This window comes from Salmo salar, chromosome 05, assembly GCF_965601325.2.
Source record: "Salmo salar chromosome 05, fSalSal1, whole genome shotgun sequence".
NCBI classification, from domain to species: Eukaryota; Metazoa; Chordata; class Actinopteri; order Salmoniformes; family Salmonidae; genus Salmo; species Salmo salar.
This window is the reverse complement of record NC_138295.1, coordinates 35,521,691-35,541,109: the sequence shown is the minus strand read 5'-3', so window position 1 is coordinate 35,541,109 and position 19,419 is coordinate 35,521,691. Positions and strand designations below refer to the sequence as shown.

Genomic DNA, 19,419 nt, shown 5'->3' with positions numbered 1-19,419 from the left:
CCCTTCTTTTCTGCAGCATGCTCCAGTCATTACATTTCTTCCCACTCACAAGGTGCCTATCTCTCTCCTGTGTCTTCTGCCATATTCTGTCACTTAGCACCCCCCCTCTCTCTGTCTCTCTGCTTCTAGTCTGTCTCCCCTCACCTCCCATTCATCTATCCCCATCACAGCTTTCTCTGTGCCCTACACCTTACCTATCCAACACCCCTACATCACATCACCACCGACACTATTCTACTGACTCGCCATGTTCCTCATGTTTTCCTCCATCCCTGTTTCCATCCCTCTTCTCTATCTTTCTTTATCTCTCTCTCTCCCCCTTTCTGTCTCCTCTCTCTTACTCTTTCCCTCTCTTGCGCTCTCTATCTCTCGCTCCCTCTTTTGCTCCCTCCCTATCTCTCCTCTCGATCTCTCTCTCTTACTCTCTCCCTCGCTCTCTCTCTCTTACTCTCTCCCTCACTCTCTCCTCTCCGTCTATCTCTCTTATTTTCTCAATCTCTCCAACTACCTCACTCTTTATCCCTCTATCATTATTCTATCAGTGGGATGTGCTGTGTTGGTGGAGCAGCTGTTCTCTGCCACTGTGGCCTATTAATAGGAGTCACAGCCGTGGAGCCTTTGTTTCCTGTCTCTGTGTTTCTGTGTGTGTGTGTGTGTGTGTGTGTGTGTGTGTGTGTGTGTGTGTGTGTGTGTGTGTGTGTGTGTGTGTGTGTGTGTGTGTGTGTGTGTGTTAGCTCTACTAGCCCCAGTCATACCTCCACAGGTCAGAGTATTTCATCATGGACCCATTCCTTGTCTTATGTCAACTCCTCTGGATACATTCCTATTGTCCATGTTGACTATATCTGCTATACATTAAGTTGTTATTTTTCATATTCCTGGGGAGATGATATCTTGCTATATCTCTTTTCTTCTGAGGAGGAAACAGGTTGATAATGCTCTGATGTAGAGTTTCATCCTGAGAGAGAGGGACCTGTGCCTCTAGCCATCTCCAAGCCTCCCTGCATTTAATTAAGACAACAGGAGAGGATCAGGATGGGTTATGGTGTGACTGTTCCTTTAAGACAACAGGAGAGGATCAGGATGAGTTATGGTGTGACTGCTCCTTTAAGACAACCGGAGAGGATCAGGATGCGTTATGGTGTGACTGTTCCTTTAAGACAACAGGAGAGGATCAGGATGGGTTATGGTGTGACTGCTCCTTTAAGACAACAGGAGAGGATCAGGATGGGTTATGGTGTGACTGCTCCTTTAAGACAGCAGGAGAGGATCGAGATGGGTTATGATGTGACTGTACCTTTAAGACAACAGGAGAGAATCAAGATGGGTTCTGGTGTGACTGTACCTTTAAGACAACAGGAGAGTATCAAGATGGGTTCTGGTGTGACTGTTCCTTTAAGACAACAGGAGAGGATCAGGATGGGTTCTGGTGTGACTGTTCCTTTAAGACAACAGGAGAGGATCAGGATGGGTTATGGTGTGACTGTACCTTTAAGACAACAGGAGAGGATCAAGATGGGTTATGGTGTGACTGTTCCTTTAAGACAACAGGAGAGGATCAAGATGGGTTATGGTAGGGCTGTAGCAGTCAACGAAATTACGTCTGCCGGTGATTGTCAAACAAATATCTGTTGGTGTCACGATAATTGGCCGTTAATTAAGATAAACACATTTAGGATCTCCTGGCTTCCACTACAAGCCATTTTAAAAAGTATAATAAATCCATGTAATATAGCCTACACCTTCACAATAAATCCATTATTTATTTTAGACAGGTCTAAAGAAGCATGATGTGAAGAAAATGTAGTCTGTTTCAGAAGAAAATAATAGCAGACTCTGAGTTGTCCTTATGTTAGGTCCTGATGTGACTATGCCAAATGGCTGTGGGCTACACTAGTTCATTTAGCAGATTTGCTTATAATTCCGTGGCATTATTTTATTTTATTTTATAGTATGAAGAATACAATTGAACAAAGCTGAATAAAAATCAATATTTTTTCCCAATCGATTTGAGTGCGCACAACACTATTCTGTGTTGAGCGGTTATCAAAGGAATATGCTTAATTTAGAGTTATTAATGTAACTTTAGTTGTTCTACAAACGTCGGGCTATATGTTTTGATGTGTAATACATTGTAAGGCTGCATGAGACATTAATGATGATTTGAAAAAAGTTGCTTGAAAAGCATGAGTTCTGCTTTTTTTTTTGCGCAGGCTGTACACGCTCCAATAGTCTCTCATTCACAATTTGACAAGCACTTGGATTTCACGGTGGCATCCCCTTTGTGGCCGTAATGCACCCTAAAGAAATCCATGCCTTTTGCGGCCTGGAGTGCTGCGTTGTGCCCTTCTCCCTGAGTGTGCTGCACAATCCGAAGCGTCTCTCACTCACACGGCTCTCCGTCACGTGATTGGGTCTTTCTCACAGGCTAAAAGTTAAGACAGACACATCGGGACGCAGCTGCGTGTGTCCTTATCCAATTCCGAGGTGCATATTGAAGATATTGGAAGAACTGTCCACATTTACATTTCGTCAGCCAACAAGATGAGTAGGCCTAACAGCAAAAGCGCTAGCCTATGTCAATCTACTATCTTCCATAGTACAAAAGTCGACCTATTCTATTCTGTGTGAGAAATAAATATTCCAAAAATAGTCTAGAACAGTTGTGGGATGTGATAGATCCCAGATTAATACAACAACTAGCATCAAAACATATTCTTTATGCAATGTGGCTGACGCAACAGATCAGAATGTTTAGCTTAAAATGTTGATAAACTATTAGGCTATTTCTTCACATTATAAGTGCAGCAATGCGTACATGGTAGTAGACTATAAGCACGAATGTTCCACTAGTGGAAAACACTATTATCAAAAGTGACCGCAAATGCGATTATGCATGTAATGCTTTTATTATAAAGGTGCATTTTTATGGCCAACATTTTCTTCCCAAAACTTGAAACTCACATGCTGCCTATATATGCAAGTTAGGCTCTACACCCCTTGTAAAGCAGATTAATATGCTGCATTTTAAGAAGTTATTTGTCCACTTTTTAGTTGTGATACCAACCTTATTAAAACATATAGGCCTATGGGCTAGGCTACATGAGGTGTGCGACTGATTCAAACAAGTCGCAAAAAAAGGCATTGTTTCTTATGCTGGGCATCATACACAAGTCATAATATATCATTCACAAGTGATAGGCTAATATTGTCACCCATCAGACTAATCTTGATTTAATCTTGTATTTACAAATACTAAATAATATATGTGTGACATTTTGTTTTGTTTTAGAATGGACCATTATCATGCACCTGTATCGAAAACGGGGGAAGGGGAAAAAATACATGTCATCTATGTACTTAAATAGCGAATGGAGGACGCTTTTCCCTGTGGTTTATTTTCATGCCAGCCAGTTAGGCTATACCCCTGTTGTAAATATAAGCAATGTGCTTAATATTAGGAAAGTTGAGAAATAAATATAGTAGCCCGAGCCTATAGAAAGCTGATGGGATCCTCTTTTTAATAGAGGCCATCAATCTGTTTTCTCATGCATTTGCATAGCCTATAGAAATGTTGCGCAACATGAGCTCATGGGCTCTCATGAAGTGTTTGATTAGATTTTCGATTACATTTGCATTGATATCAGAATGATTAGAGGGACAATAGAGTGCTGAGTACCAGGCAGTTAGCAAGTTCGGTAAGCTACTAATGACCATCAGCAGCATCAGAACTTGGAGAAGCCTAATTACCGTGACTAAACGGTCATGTGGAATTTGACTGCCTTCGTGACTCGTGACCGCCGGTTTGGCGGTAATACGGTCACTGCAACAGGGTTGCTGGGACTGCTCCTTTAAGACAGCTTCTCCGTCCTCTCTACTTACATGGGCATGCATCCTGTCAGGTGACCAGGGAGTAGTCACATTGTTTCTTGGAGAATGCATAGAAATGACCGAAATGCTCCTACACATGCTGTGTGTGCAGGGGGTGAGGGGTGATAATGGTGGTGTTTGGGAGTGTGTGTGTGTGAGAGCGCGAGTGTGTTGGGTCTTCCAGGTGGGTTTATGTAATGGGGGATGTGAGAGCTAGGTGACAGTAGGCTGACAGACAGATGTGGGGGGTGCTGTGAGGTGGAATCTGCTGTAGCCCTCCCATAAGCCAGAGTAAAATGCCCGGTTGAGCTAACGTAGGCTAATGCAATTAGCATGAGGTTGTAAGTAACAAGAACATTTCTCAGGACATAGACATATCTGATATTGTCAGAAAGCTTAAATTCTTGTTAATCTAACTGCACCGTCCAATTTACAGTAGCTATTACAGTGGTATAATACCATGCTATTGTTTGAGGAGAGTTCACAATTTTGAACATGAAAAGTTATTAATAAACAAATTAGGCACATTTGGGAAGGATTGATACAACATTTTGAACAGAAATTCAATGGTTCGTTGGATCAGCCTAAAACTTTGCACATACACTGCTGCCATCTAGTGGCCAAAATCTAAATTTAACCTGGCCAGGAATAGTACAGTATGGCCTTTCTCTTGCATATCAAATATGATGGTACAAAAAAATACAAAATAACGTTTTTTTTTTCCTTTGTATTATCTTTACCAAATATATTGTGTTATATTCTCCTACATTCCTTTCACATTTTCACAAATTTCAAAGTGTTTCCTTTCAAACGGTACAAAGAATATGCAAATCCTTGCTTCAGGGCCTGAGCTACAGGCAGTTAGATTTGGGTATGTCATTTTAGGTGAAAATTTTAAAAAAGGGGCGTGTCCTTAACCTGTGATTTAAAACCATATATCACAGGTCTCCCATTTTCTTTTGTCAAGGGAGGGTCAAGGGTTGCCAATTTCATTTCAGAAGATAAATTCCCTAATACTGTTGAACCAGATCTTCCCAGAAGTCCCCAAGCCTTTAATTGGACACAGTGTTTACTTAAACACACATACACGTATGTGCGCACAAATATACACTTTCACACACACAAATATTGCTCAGTTGGTCATGTCTGAGATAAATTCGTACTTATTCATTAATAAGAGCTATATCTGTTCCTGGTTCTACTCCGATTCCCCAGGTGCTCTCATTTGTTGACTTCTGTAACCGTAAAAGCCTTGGTTTCATGCATGTTAACATTAGAAGCCTCCTCCCTAAGTTTGTTTTATTTACTGCTTTAGCACACTCTGCCAACCCGGATGTCCTAGCCGTGTCTGAATCCTGGCTTGGGAAGACCACCAAAAACCCTGAAATTTCCATCCCTAACTATAACATCTTCCGACAAGATAGAACTGCCAAAGGGGGCGGTGTTGCAATCTACTGCAGAGATAGCCTGCAGAGTTCTGTCTTACTATCCAGGTCTGTACCCAAACAATGTGAGCTTCTACTTTTAAAAATCCACCTTTCCAGAAACAAGTCCCTCACCGTTGCCGCTTGCTATAGACCACCCTCTGCCCCCAGCTGTGCCCTGGACACCATATGTGAATTGATTGCACCCCATCTATCTTAAGAGCTCGTGCTGCTAGGTGACCTAAACTGGGACACTCTTAACACCCCGGCCATCCTACAATCTAAGCTTGATGCCCTCAATCTCACACAAATGATCAATGAACCTACCAGGTACAACCCCAAATCCGTAAACACGGGCACCCTCATAGATATCATCCTAACCAACTTGCACTCCAAATACACCTCTGCTCTCTTCAACCAAGATCTCAGCGATCACTGCCTCATTGCCTGCATCCGTAATGGGTCTGCGGTCAAAGGACCACCCTCATCACTGTCAAACACTCCCTAAAACACTTCAGCGAGCAGGCCTTTCTAATCGACTTGGCCCGGGTATCCTGGGAGGATATTGACCTCATCCTGTCAGTAGAGGATGCCTGGTTATTCTTTAAAAGTGCCTTCCTCACCATCTTAAATAAGCATGCCCATTTAAAAAAATGTAGAACCAGGAACAGATATAGCCCTTGGTTCACTCCAGACCTGACTGCCCTTGACCAGCACAAAAACATCCTGTGGCGTACTGCGTAAGCATCGAATAGCCCCTGTGATATGCAACTTTTCAGGGAAGTTAGGAACCAATATACACAGGCAGTTAGGAAAGCTAAGGCTAGCTTTTTCAAACAGAAATGTGCATCCTGTAGCACAAACTCAAAAATGTTCTGGGACACGGTAAAGTCCATGGAGAATAAGAGCACCTCCTCCCAGCTGCCCACTGCACTGAGGCTAAGAAACAATGTCACCACCGATAAATCCACTATAATTGAGAATTTCAATAAGCATTTTTCTACGGCTGGCCATGCTTTCCACCTGGCTACCCCTACCCCGGTCAACAGCCCTGCATCCCCCACAGCAACTCGCCCAAGCCTCCTCCATTTCTCCTTCACCGAAATCCAGATAGTTGATGTTCTGAAAGAGCTGCAAAATCTGTACCCCTACAAATCAGCTGGGCTAGACAATCTGGACCCTCTCTTTCTAAAATTATCAGCCGAAATTGTTGCAACCCCTATTACTAGCCTGTTCAACCTCTCTTTCGTATCATCTGAGATTCCCAAAGATTGGAAAGCTGCCGCGGTCATCTCCCTCTTCAAAGGGGGAGACACTCTAGACCCAAACTGCTACAGACCTATATCTATCCTACCCTGCCTTTCTAAGGTCTTCGAAAGCCAAGTTAACAAACAGATTACTGACCATTTTGAATCCCACCGTACCTTCTCCGCTATGCAATCTGGTTTCAGAGCTGGTCATGGGTACACTTCAGCCACGCTCAAGGTCCTAAACGATATCATAACCGCCATCGATAAGAGACATTACTGTGCAGCCGTATTCATCGACCTGACCAAGGCTTTTGACTCTGTCAATCACCACATTCTTATCGGCAGACTCAACAGCCTTGGTTTCTTAAATGACTGCCTCGCCTGGTTCACCAACTACTTCTCTGATAGAGTTCAGTGTGTCAAATCGGAGGGCCTGTTGTCCGGACCTCTGGCAGTCTCTATGGGGGTGCCACAGGGTTCAATTCTCGGGCCGACTCTTTTCTCTGTATACATCAATGATGTCGCTCTTGCTGCTGGTGATTCTCTGATCCACCTTTACGCAGACGACACCATTCTGTATACTTCTGGCCCTTCTTTGGACACTGTGTTAACTAACCTCCAGACGAGCTTCAATGCCATACAACTCCATGGCCTCCAACTGCTCTTAAATGCAAGTCAAACTAAATGCATGCTCTTCAACCGATCGCTGCCCGCACCTTCCCGCCCGTCCAGCATCACTACTCTGGACGGTTCTGACTTAGAATATGTGGACAAATACAAATACCTAGGTGTCTGGTTAGATTGTAAACTCTCCTTCCAGACTCACATTAAGCATCTCCAATCCAAAATTAAATCTAGAATCGGCTTCCTATTTCACAACAAAGCATCCTTCACTCATGCTGCCAAACATACCCTCATAAAACTGACCATCCTACTGATCCTCGATTTTGACGATGTCATTTACAAAATATCCTCCAACACTCTACTCAACAAACTGGATGTAGTCTATCACAGTGCCGTCCGTTTTGTCACCAAAGCCCCATATACTACCCACCACTACGACCTGTACGCTCTCGTTGGCTGGCCCTCGCTTCATACTCGTCGCCAAACCCACTGGCTCCAGGTCATCTGCAAGTCTTTGCTAGGTAAAGCCCTGCCTTATCTCAGCTCACTGGTCACCATAGCAGCACCCACCCGTAGCACGCGCTCCAGCAGGTATATTTCACTGGTCACCCCCAAAGCCAATTCCTCCTTTGGCCGCCTTTCTTTCCACTTCTCTGCTGCCAATGACTGGAACGAACTGCAAAAATCACTGAAGCTGGAGACTCATATCTCCCTCACTAACTTTAAGCACCAGCTGTCAGAACAGCTTGCAGATCACTGCACCTGTACATAGCCCATCTGTAAATAGCCCATCTGTAAATAGCCCATCCAACTACCTCATCCCCATACTGTATTTATTTATTTATCTTGCTCCTTTGCACCCCAGTATCTCTACTTGCACATTCATCTTTTGCACATCTATCACTCCAGTGTTTAATTGCTATATTGTAATTACTTCGCCACCATGGCCTATTTATTGCCTTATCTTACCTCATTTGTACATACTGTATATAGACTTTTTCTACTGTCTTATTGACTGTATGTTTGTTTATTCCATGTGTAACTCTGTGTTGTTGTTTGTGTCGAACTGCTTTGCTTTATCTTGGCCAGGTCGCAGTTGTAAATGAGAACTTGTTCTCAACTAGCCTACCTGGTTAAATAAAGGTGAAATAAAATAAAAATGATTCGCTTCTAGACATTTCTATCCCCAAAATGTATCCTGCTATAAGGATAAAAGAGTGATTCATTGTCATGTTGGATATTGCTTCTTTCAATGATATATAGGTAACTACCAAAATAAAGGAAACACCAACATAGTAGTGTGTTGGGCCACCGCAAGCCAGAACAGCTTCAAAACACCTTGGCATAGATTCTACAACTGTCTGGATCTCTGTTGGAGGGATGCAACACTATTCTTCCACGAGAATGTTATTGGTGAAAAACGCTGTCTCAGGCGCCGCTCTATAATCTCCCATTTGTGTTCAATTGGGTTGAGACGGCCATGGTTTATATCGTTTTCATGCTCATCAAACCATTCAGGAACCACTCGTGCCCTGTGGATGGGGACATTGTCATATGGCAGCATAGCCATGGTAGCCAAAATAATGGCCTGCCCAGCATTTTTATACATGACCCTAAGATTGATGGGATTTGAATTGCTTAATTAACTCAATATACTTTGTATCCCTCATTTAATCAAGTGTTTCCATTATTTTGGCACTTACCTGTACCTCTCAGAATAAAACAATTACAAAATAATCTTTACAGATGTTCCATCTCAGTTGAAACGCCCCTCTGTGTAAGTGTTTTGTAGATGTTCTACTTAACTCTTATAAACTAAGGAGAACCCCGAGCAACGTCTTGTCAGTTGACAGTGAACACATTTCGCTTTTGGAAATTAGTCTCAGAGCAAGCATCTGTTCCCAGATGCTTCTGAGCCCTCACTGTGTGAGTAGGACTGCACTAGGATATGGACCCAAATGCTGCCACTATTAGTATAGTATACTGCTATACACACTATTCTCAAGCCTTAATGACGAGTAAAGCATTTTATTGAAATGACTTTATATCCAATGCATCAGTAAGAATGTTCTTAAAAGAACATGCATCCATTCTACTTTATAAGCTAATATAGTACACACTAGGCCGTGTTGGAGACCATTTCCTGGTCTGACTTGCCATTGGTAACCTCGTGTATCTCCGTTCCCTTCTTTCTTCCTTTCCCTCTCTCTCTCTCTCTCTCATTCCATTTCCCTGTCCTGCTTATACAGAGACTACTACTGGTCATTGATTGGTTCTGACTTAGGAGACCTAGAAAACATTTTAGATTTCATATTACATAATTTGTGAAGGAATAGGATTATTTTCCCCAGAGGTACTAGAAACGCCCACATGCACTCGCACACTCACACACACACTGCATTCGGAAAGTATTCAGACCCCTTGACTTTTTCCACATTTTGTTATGTTACAGCCTTATTCTCAAATGGATGAAATCGTTTTTTCCCCCTCATCAATTTACACACAATACCCCATGATGACAAAGCAAAAATAGGTTTTTATACATTTTTGCAAATTTTTTTTTTTTAAATGGAAACATCACATTTACATAAGTATTCAGACCCTTTAGTCAGTACTTTGTTGAAGCACCTTTGGCAGCGATTAAAGCCTCGAGTCGTCTTGGGTATGACGCTACAAGCTTGGCACACCTGTATTTGGGGAGTTTTTCCCATTCTTCTCTGCAGATCATCTCAAGCTCTGTCAGGTTGGATGGGGAGCGTCGCTGCACAGATATTTTCAGGTCTCTAAAGAGATGTTCGATTGGGCTCTGGCTGGGCCACTCAAGGACATTCAGAGACTTGTCCCGAAGCCACTCCTGCGTTTTCTTGGCTGTGTGCTTAGGGTAGTTGTCCTGTTGGAAGGTGAACCTTTGCCCTAGTCTGAGGTCCTGAGCGCTCTGTAGCAGGTTTTCATCAAGGATCTCTCTGTACTTTGCTCCGTTCATCTTTCCCTCGATCCTGACTAGTCTCCCAGTCCCTGCTGCTGAAAAACATCCCCACTGCATGATGCTGCCACCATCATGCTTCACCGTAGGGATGGTGCCAGGTTTCCTCAAGACATGACACTTGGCATTCATGCCAAAGAGTTCAATCTTGGTTTCATCAGACCAGAGAATCTTGTTTCTCATGGTCAGAGTCTTTAGGTGCTTTTTGGCAAACTCCAAGCGGGCTGTCATGTGCCTTTTACTGAGGAGTGGCTTCTGTCTGGCCACTCTACCATAAAGGCCTGATTGGTGGAGTGCTGCAGTGATGGTTGTCCTTCTGGAAGGTTCTCCCATCTTCACAGAGGAGCTCTGTCAGAGTGACCTTTGGGTTCTTGGTCACCTCCCTGACCAAGGCTCTTCTCCCCCGATTGCTCTTCCATTTAAGAATGATGGAGTCCACTGTGTTCTTTGCGACCTTCGTTGCTGCAGACATTTTTTGGTAACCTTACCCAGATCTGTGCCTCGACACAATCCGGTATGGGAGCTCTACGGACAATTCCTTCGACTTCATGGCTTGGTTTTTGCTCTGACATGCACTGTGTGACGACGCTCCCACTCTGTCTGCCGTATTTTCTCTCTTTGCTCTTGTTCCTTATTACGATGCCGGTGGGCGGAGTTGGGAGGGTCGTCAGCTACATGGGAAACACCTGGGCCCGGGTGTGTCCCAGGATAAAGGCACCTCTTCCACATTCATTGGGGAGACTATCTCCATGCAGACACCTTGTTGTTTTTGGTTGTGGTAGTTGTGGTTTTTTGGTTGTTTGCTTTGGCACCTTTCAACACTGCATTATTACATTCAGGTATGCAAAACACTCACTTACATTACTGATTACACACACCATTGTTAATTACTTAGTTACTTTATTTAATAAATATATATTTTGATAATCCTTGTCTCCCTTTTGTTGCGAACTCTGAGCCGGTTCGTAACAACTGTCAACTGTGGGACCTTATATAGACAGGTGTGTGCCTTTCCAAATCATGTCCAATCAATTGAATTGACCACAGGAGGACTCCAATCAAGTTATAGAAACATCTCAAGGATGATCAATGGAAACAGGATGCACCTGAGCTCACTTTAGAGTCTCATAGCAAAGGGTCTGAATACTTTTGTAATTAAATGTGCAAAAATGTCTAAAAACCTGTCATTATAGTGTGTAGATGAATGAGGTGAAAACAAGAATTGTATCTATTTTAGAAGAAGGCTGTAACGTAACAAAATGTATAAAAAGTCAATTGTCTGAATATTTTCCAAATGCACTGTACACACACACACAAACACATCTCATAACATATCTGTGTTCATACAGTATAGGCAGTCTGTTTCTTTCCGGCTCTCCATTCATCTCTCCTGCCTGCACTGTATCCATCCATTTTCATTCCCTCTGTCATATGTTTCCTTTTGTACTGCAAACCCCCTCGCTGCATAACGCTGGACGGTAAATATGATGCAGACGATAGGTAAGAGAGACGGAGAGGCAGAGGGAGGATGGTTGCAACATGTGCTCGGTCATGTGTGCCATGATGGATTTGCTTGCAACGTCTTTTCAAGCCACCGCCTTCAAGCACCGCCTTGAAGCTGTGATTGGCTTTGACTGCGTCTTTGTATCCGAGATGGGAGTTCTCAGTGGCCCCTCGCTCTGTAAAAATGCTAAAGTTCCCCCTTCTTTCTGCTCCGTTTGCAGAATCTCCATAAGTTACAGGAATAGAATATCATGATAATGAAGTGAGTTACTGTTGCGTGTAATTAAGTGGCTGAGCCTGCTGTTTGTGCCTCCTGGTAGGGCTGCAGAGGCATAGTGTGTACTGACTGTAAGCATCACTCAGATACACACACACACACACACACACACACACACACACACACACACACACACACACACACACACACACACACACACACACATTGATACAAATGCATACTCTGTTTTATGTCCCCAGACACACACCAAGATGCGTACTCTTAGATGTTCTTTGTGTACCCTCGAATGTACTCTCTTCATAGATAGTGTCTCCCTCTCTCACAGCAGACACTCATGTAAATATAGCTACTATCTTCCCCCACAGACAGACACACCCAGTTCCATCTCCCCACCACATTTCATTAATAATGCACAGATGCAGGGCTTTAATGCCGACACTGTAACACAGACACACACATACACACACATACACACACACACACACCAGTTATCCAAAAGACAGACCTTCAGCTTCAGTGTCTGTTCGGTGGAGCTCTGATCAACACTTAACTGCTTTGTGCAAGCTTATGAATTTATCTCTAATTAAAAATCATAACCACACACATAAAAAAATACATATCCACCCATACTCTCTCTTCCTGTCTCTCTTCGACATTCTCACTCACTCGCTCTCTCTCACTCTTTCTCCGCCCACTCGAAAGCCCAAGCGTGTAATCGTGTTTGTTGCGTACACATGTGTTGATGTCATCATTGTGAACATGTGAGATATTTCCCCCATGGTTCTTCAGTGAACCAATGGTTCTTAGATGTACTGCACTAGTCACTACCTGTCAGTACAGGGCTCTGGTCATCATACTATGTTTCATCTAGGTTTTCAGAATGATGTTATTCAATGCTGTTCAAGGCCTGCTGAAAATGTAATACATTGGTATCGGCAGAAGAGCTAGAGAGGGATCTTTAGTATGGTGATTTGTAGGCATCCTTTATTACAAGACAAAGCCTAATAATGGTGATACCTTTGAGTTTAATCACCCCTATAATTATTTAAATATACCAAATGCAATAGGATTGTCATGTGAATGTGAGTCGCAACAACACCCGTTTCATTATTACATTATGTCTAGATGTTCAGAGCTAAACATGACATTAGCCCTGAGGGTGTCAATCAATGGCCCAAGACAACAAAGCTCCCATCATTGAACCAGAGATGACCATAGACACCTAGGGACCAGTCCCAGGAACAGGGCTGTAAATTGGAGGTTGCCTGTTAGATTTTGGCTGCATTGGAACGAGGAAAAACATGGATTCGAATAGCAGAGGATCCCCACTGAGGGTTGGAATGAACATACGGAGAAAGTGGTTATGATCTTTCCTGTCTTTTACTTCCAAACACAGCCCAGTCATATGGAGGAGATGGACAAATGTGACTAGGTTACAGTCATTGCATGTGTGAGGCAGTGTCTTTCCTCTCTAGGCACTGAACGGTGTGGTTTAGGTGGCGTGGCCCCTTTAAGAGCAGCCAGTGAAGCGCTCAGTCCTGTTGGTGCTGCTGCTGATGGCAGTGCTGCCAGTTGATTGGCTGTGGCTGTCAGGGTTGAGGTGCTGGAGGGATGCTGCTACGTATCTCCCCCTCTCTCTCTCTCTCTCTCTCTCTCTCTCTCTCTCTCTCTCTCTCTCTCTCTCTCTCTCTCTCTCTCTCTCTCTCTCTCTCTCTCTCGTGCTTTCTCTCTCTCTTTCGCTCCATCTCCCTCTCGCTTGCTCGCATCCCTCTGTATAATCCACATCTAGGGCAGGCAGGCTGAGAGGCAATCCAGTGCTCAGCTCCTCTCTGCAGGCTGAGAAAAGAGAGAGAGAAACAGAAAGAAAACACTGCTTCTCAACACAGGAGGTAAAACAGGAGGAAGAAAACGGGTTTGGAAAAAGGGAAGAGAAATCCAGAGGAAGATTTCATCTGAGGATATAATTTCTATATATACATATTGTTTATATATATATTTGTATACACGCATATAGATATTTATATATATATATACATATATCTCTGTATATATCTGTGTATTTGTGCTAGTCTGTTTATATTCATATTTTTATATGTATTTGTGTGTGTGTAAATATATATATAATATATAAACAAATTAATATATATATCTATGAATTTATATACATATCACTGTGAAACAAGAGCGGCGAGAGGAAAATTCTACCATCGGGGCTGGTCTCTGATTGTGTGATCATATACAATATTTTCAGTATTATTTCCTTTGATCTTCTACGTCAAGAGGAAGGAAGACTACATACTAATTTTGAATTTTTGGGTTTTCCTGTTGCTACTCCCCCCCCCTTGCTCTTTTTTTTTTGCATCTGAGGGGAAGAGAGGAAAGTAACAGGATTTGGAGAAAAAAGGAAAATCAGTCGAATTGCTGTGATTAGTGTTATTTGCGTCAGTATTAGCGCTCTGCGAGCCGATTGCAGCGTGCTGCGTGTGATCTGAGGAGGCAGCAGAGAGAAAGTGCCACACCACGCCGCTCAGCGCAGCACAGCGCCAGCACAGCCAGCATGCACAAACACCACCACTGCTGCAAGTGCCCAGAATGTTACGAGGTGACCCGCATGGCCGCCCTGCGCAGGATGGACGCCCCTCAGTACCAAGAATGGCAGACCGAGCCCTATGGATACCCGGCCGGGTACGGGCCCGGGGGCGGGCAGACCTTACCCCAGCCTCCAGCCTCGGGTGGAGGAGGAGGAGGCATGGGAGGAGGAGGGGGCACTCTGGGGAGAAGTAAGGGCAAGATGATGTCTTCCGGGGGTCCCGGAGGCCCAAACCCCAAGCTCCAATCCAAGGGCGGCCCCAAGGTGAATGGCAACACCGCCGGTGGTCAAGCAGGTTGGTGGCCGGAATGCACCTGTTCCAACCGGGAGTGGTACGACCAGGTAACTACCTCAACCTCCTCAGCCGGCCTTATGGCCTTCTATCCCACACCTCTGGGGGCGTAGGGATTAGGCAGAGGGGCAGTGGGTGAATGGGATTTGATGTGAGGTTGTTGGGTTGAAACAGACATGTGCACACCTTTTTAGAGGTGCTAATCTGTCTTGGTGAAGCCTGTTGTGCTGTGGTGTGGTAGAGAGCAACCTGAGCTCTCTCATATGCACTGCTTCATCCCAGCTCTAATACAGATTATCTGTTCATCTGTTCATACTCATTCATTCATTTAGGGAGTAGTGAGCTGTTTCGTATTCATTTGTCTACCATGCAGAGCAGGCCTAGTGTTCTATATTCACTTCAACATAAGAATGGCATGCCTTAAGATCAGATGGGAATGAGTATTGCTTATTTATTGCTTTTCATCAAAGGCCTATGTTAACATCACAGACTAAAACAGCCCTGCATTCGTTTTCATTCAACAGCCACAAAGAGTGTAGCGGCGATCGAGCAATATTCATTGAAGGCTAAATTATACTAAAGCCGGCTCATTACGCTGCAATGCAGACACATGTTTCTCCTCCATCGGCCCTTAACAAAAATACATTTTGCCTGACATATATGAAGCATGTTTCTCACAGATTAACTACTGAAAGGGTTGTCTCTCATCTGGCAGATTTCCTGTAGAGAGAGAGAGAGAGAGAGAGAGAGAGAGAGGGAGAGAGAGAGAGGAGATGAGGAGGAGAGGAGGGGGAGAATGAGGAGAAAGACAGACTCCATTAGATGGCTTATTTCTGTATGTGTCTGGTTATTCCTTAAAAGATGTACATTGCTCTGCTATGGAGGGTTGGGTGAGATGGAGGGGTCCTACTGGGCAGATATGATACTGTAACTAGGACCATTTAAACCAGCACATGTTTTATATTCTCCGTTTACCATTTCCTTTATAGTCTCGGGGCCTCTATTGTCTCAGTCTTGACATGTCTCTTTTGACTAAAGCTAGGAACACAATCTGTAATTAGGCAGGGTGCATGTGCGCACGCACGAGAGTGAGCTGGGGGTGGGGGAAGGGCCTGTGTGTGTGTGTGTGTGTGTGTGTGTGTGTGTGTGTGTGTGTGTGTGTGTGTGTGTGTGTGTGTGTGTGTGTGTGTGTGTGTGTGTGTGTGTGTGTGTGTGTGTGTGTGTGTGTGTGTGTGTTTAGTCCCATAATATACACGGTGTTCGAAGCTACTGTGAATTTATTTGAGCAGAGAGCATAAAACGGCAGGAGAGAGAGACAGCGTGGGGGTAAAATGGAGGCTGAAATCTCACTGGCAATGTTGGAGAAATTCTACTGAGCACAAGAGCACAGATGAACAGCAACCTAACTGATATTACTAGCTAGCCTTCCTACATGAACCAGGGAGGAAGAGGTTTCATTAGTAAAGGAAGCATAATCGAGTAGCCTACGATTTGCTTCCTTGACATTGTGCTGTAATAATAATCTATTGTATATTCTAACCGGTCCATATCCACCATCAGCTGTGCCCAAGCCAATCAGGCAGATTTCATTTCTCACGTTTAAAACCTCACGGCAGTTTTGATTACGTAAGCATTTTCATGTCGATTATTTATTTACCATCAGTACAAATATCCTCCTGCCAACTGCTTATTCCCAGCGTAAATGTAATGTCTAGATTGCAAATGAATTGGAGCCAATATCTCCTGTGAAATGTTTTTCAGCCGCTCATTCATTTATGTAGTGGCTTGTCAATTCATGTGAAGGGGTTGGGTTATTTGGAGCATGCATCATCACAACTTAGCCACAGCCTTTGATAGATGAAATCAATGGAGCTAAAATGATTGGTCCTGCTCCTCTTCTGTCATCCTGTCAGAGGATCTTTGGGATGGTTTTATGCCTAATATACTGCATTTACACATTATCACTGGCCTTTATTAGGAGAAAGTCTGGGTGTACAGAGAGACGTTTCAACGTGTGTAAAATACAGCATACAAATCCAAACAGTGATAATCTGCAATATAACCGGCACAACGGCACCGGACATACAGAGAAAGAATTAGTGATGACAGGAAAGAGAGGTGAAAACACTAATGTAGAAAAAGAGAGCACTAAACCAATAAAGACAGCCGGCCTGTAGAGGGGGAGGGGATTATGTAAGAGGAGGCAGTTGGTGGTGCTGAGAGGGGATGCTCAGAGAGAGAGAGAGAGAGGGAGCCCCATGGCTCTGTGGACAAGCATCTGTCCCTCAGCCTCCTAAAAGGCCCTCTACAGGGTCAGGTTTTAACCCTCTGTCTCTAGTACAGCATCAACATAGCACCATCCACCCCTGCTTGCTGTGGGCAAAGCACAGCCTTGGATGGACGTTGGAGCATCTCTGTTCCCTTCAGTCCCCACTGCACATCCATGGGTGGGAATTTCCCCCCTCCCCCACCACCATTCGCAGCACTCACAAGACGCCAGGGCAGGCATGGACATGTGTAATGCTCATATTATACACAGTCACACAACCACACTGATCTTTCTGATACATGCATCTTTTGGAAGATTTTTGGGATACTGAAACTGTTATTAGTAGTCATCCGACATAATCTCTCAAAATAATACATGATTACAGTTGGTTAACATATTTTCATATCTGGGTTTTTTCAAAGGATTTTGATAGCCAGAAGTGTTCCATAAAAAGTTCCTAAAATGGCTAAGAAATTGTTCCAAACTAACCAAAGTATAGTATGTTACCTTCCATTTAACCACACATCTTTGTTCTCCTCCCTCCCCACCATATCTCCTTGAAAGCAAGATTACAGTCAATGGCTATTGTCAGGGGGTTGGTTAAGTTAATTATGGATGGATGGATGTACATGAAGCCAGTTGGGATTAAAAGGAGCATTTCCTTTAAACATGAGCAGTTGAATTTCCATTTGAGAGATGAGGAGACCCTGGCCTAATGGGAGGCTTCTTCACTCAGAGCTCTCCCTCCCCCCTCAGGCTCCAATCTGTCTGTGTGTGCTCTCCAGCTCTGTGCCTATGATTAGCTTGAAATATTAATTGGATTTTACTTTATTTATTATGAGCGAGATATTAAACATATTCCAAAATGCCCTCCCAGTCCCCCATGCTCCGTCGTAGGTCTATTGTTTACCAGATGATTGGTGCTCTGTGGACGTACAGGATCACTAATGCATGAGCGTTGAGTGTGGGCTTACATCATGAACACTCCAATAGGTGGTTTCCAGTCGAGAGCCTTCAGGTTTGGATCAGAAATGTCTCTTGGCCCCTCTCTCGCTGGGTGGTCACAATTGTTATTCCTGCTCACTGAAACTTTAGCACGCTCTCCAATGTCTCCATTCTTGACGATCAGATGTTTCTACAATAGTTGAATAGTAAATAAACAGTTATTAACAGATAGGCTTTTAGTCCAAGTTTTTCTTTGATAGTTATATCCACATATCTGGTGTGTTTGCATCATACCAGATTTCTTCAAGGTTAGTACAGTATGTGGAATCTCTGCGCATACAGCAAATACATACATTTTATTTGTGCGTTTTTGCGTCAACGTGATGATGAGACTTTGTCCATTTTGATGTGATTTTCCAGGCCTCTAACAGGGGCCCAGCCCAAGGAGTATTACAGGAGAGGACTTACAAAGGCTTTTTACCCAGATGTCTTGAGCTCAGACCCCTGTTGTGATTTAGACAGCCTCCATCTGAACGCAGGAATATTCTCATCAGATCAAGAGGGATTTATCTCTGAGCTGATCTCAAAATGGGGAGCAAGGACGAGGGGATGTTGGCATGATAGGCTATGGCTACACTACACTGGGACTGGGGCATTACAGTGTCATGCAGTAAGGACAAGATGTATGACCTTTTCATGACATGTATTCTGAGGTCCATCCATACACCCTGGCCATTTTTACAGATTATTCATTCATGGTTGTCTTTTAAGTGTCTTATCAATGTGGATGAGCCTATTTGCATATATATTGGATGTAACGTTACATGTCAGCGTTCTCATTGGCTAATATTCCTCTCTCTGATGGGGAAGATACTGTATGTCCCATCTATATGACATATGTCAGCAGATATCCAGCGTATCGTGCTGTCACTGGGGTTTCTGAGAGAAGAGGATGGGATAGGATGGATGGAAGGGAGATGAAGGGAGCATGGGGGGGGTTGGAGTTGGTTGGTTTTCGCTGTTTGTCTGGCCTGAGATGTCAACCCTGGGACATGTACAGCCAGTCATAATGCATAGCTTTCTAACAGTACATCTGGAGTGGTACAGAGAGAGGTACGAAACAGGAGAGGTTAGGTTCCTGGTGGTGAGGCCTGTCTGTCAGTGAGTGTAGTGGAGTTGATTGGTGGGGTGCTGCCTCTCCCTTTTAGAGAGTGTTGATCACAGGCCGCCCCAGACAAAGATGGGGTTGGGGTGGATCCCAGGGGGGCCAAACCTCCCCCACTCCATCCACTCCATTATCTCTGGTGATTCTTAAAGGCCAGACAGCTTGGCATTCAGAGAATGATGTCATTCTAAATGCAGTGTGTGTCTGTAGAAAAGGGGGGGGGGGGGTTGTGTGCCTGTTTCTGACTAATAACTGGGGCTGAGTGC

The 19,419-nt window shown here is 43.9% G+C and overlaps 1 protein-coding gene across 5 annotated transcripts in view; it reads left to right on the top strand.

The window, feature by feature from the left end:
* LOC106604729 (disks large homolog 3) overlaps positions 1-19,419 on the top strand; it is a 141,554-nt gene that overhangs the window by 41,679 nt on the left and 80,456 nt on the right. For 2 of the 5 annotated variants that reach the window (XM_014199688.3, XM_082975178.1), the window contains exon 1: positions 14,037-14,824. The exons of 1 other annotated variant lie outside the window; for it this stretch is intronic. In XM_014199688.3, the coding sequence (XP_014055163.1) occupies positions 14,450-14,824 (375 nt within the window). In that variant the 5' untranslated portion in view covers positions 14,037-14,449. Of the gene's footprint in view, positions 1-14,036; positions 14,825-19,419 lie in introns of those variants that run through there. 2 more of the 5 variants (XM_045718119.2, XM_014199683.3) reach the window with 1 other exon arrangement.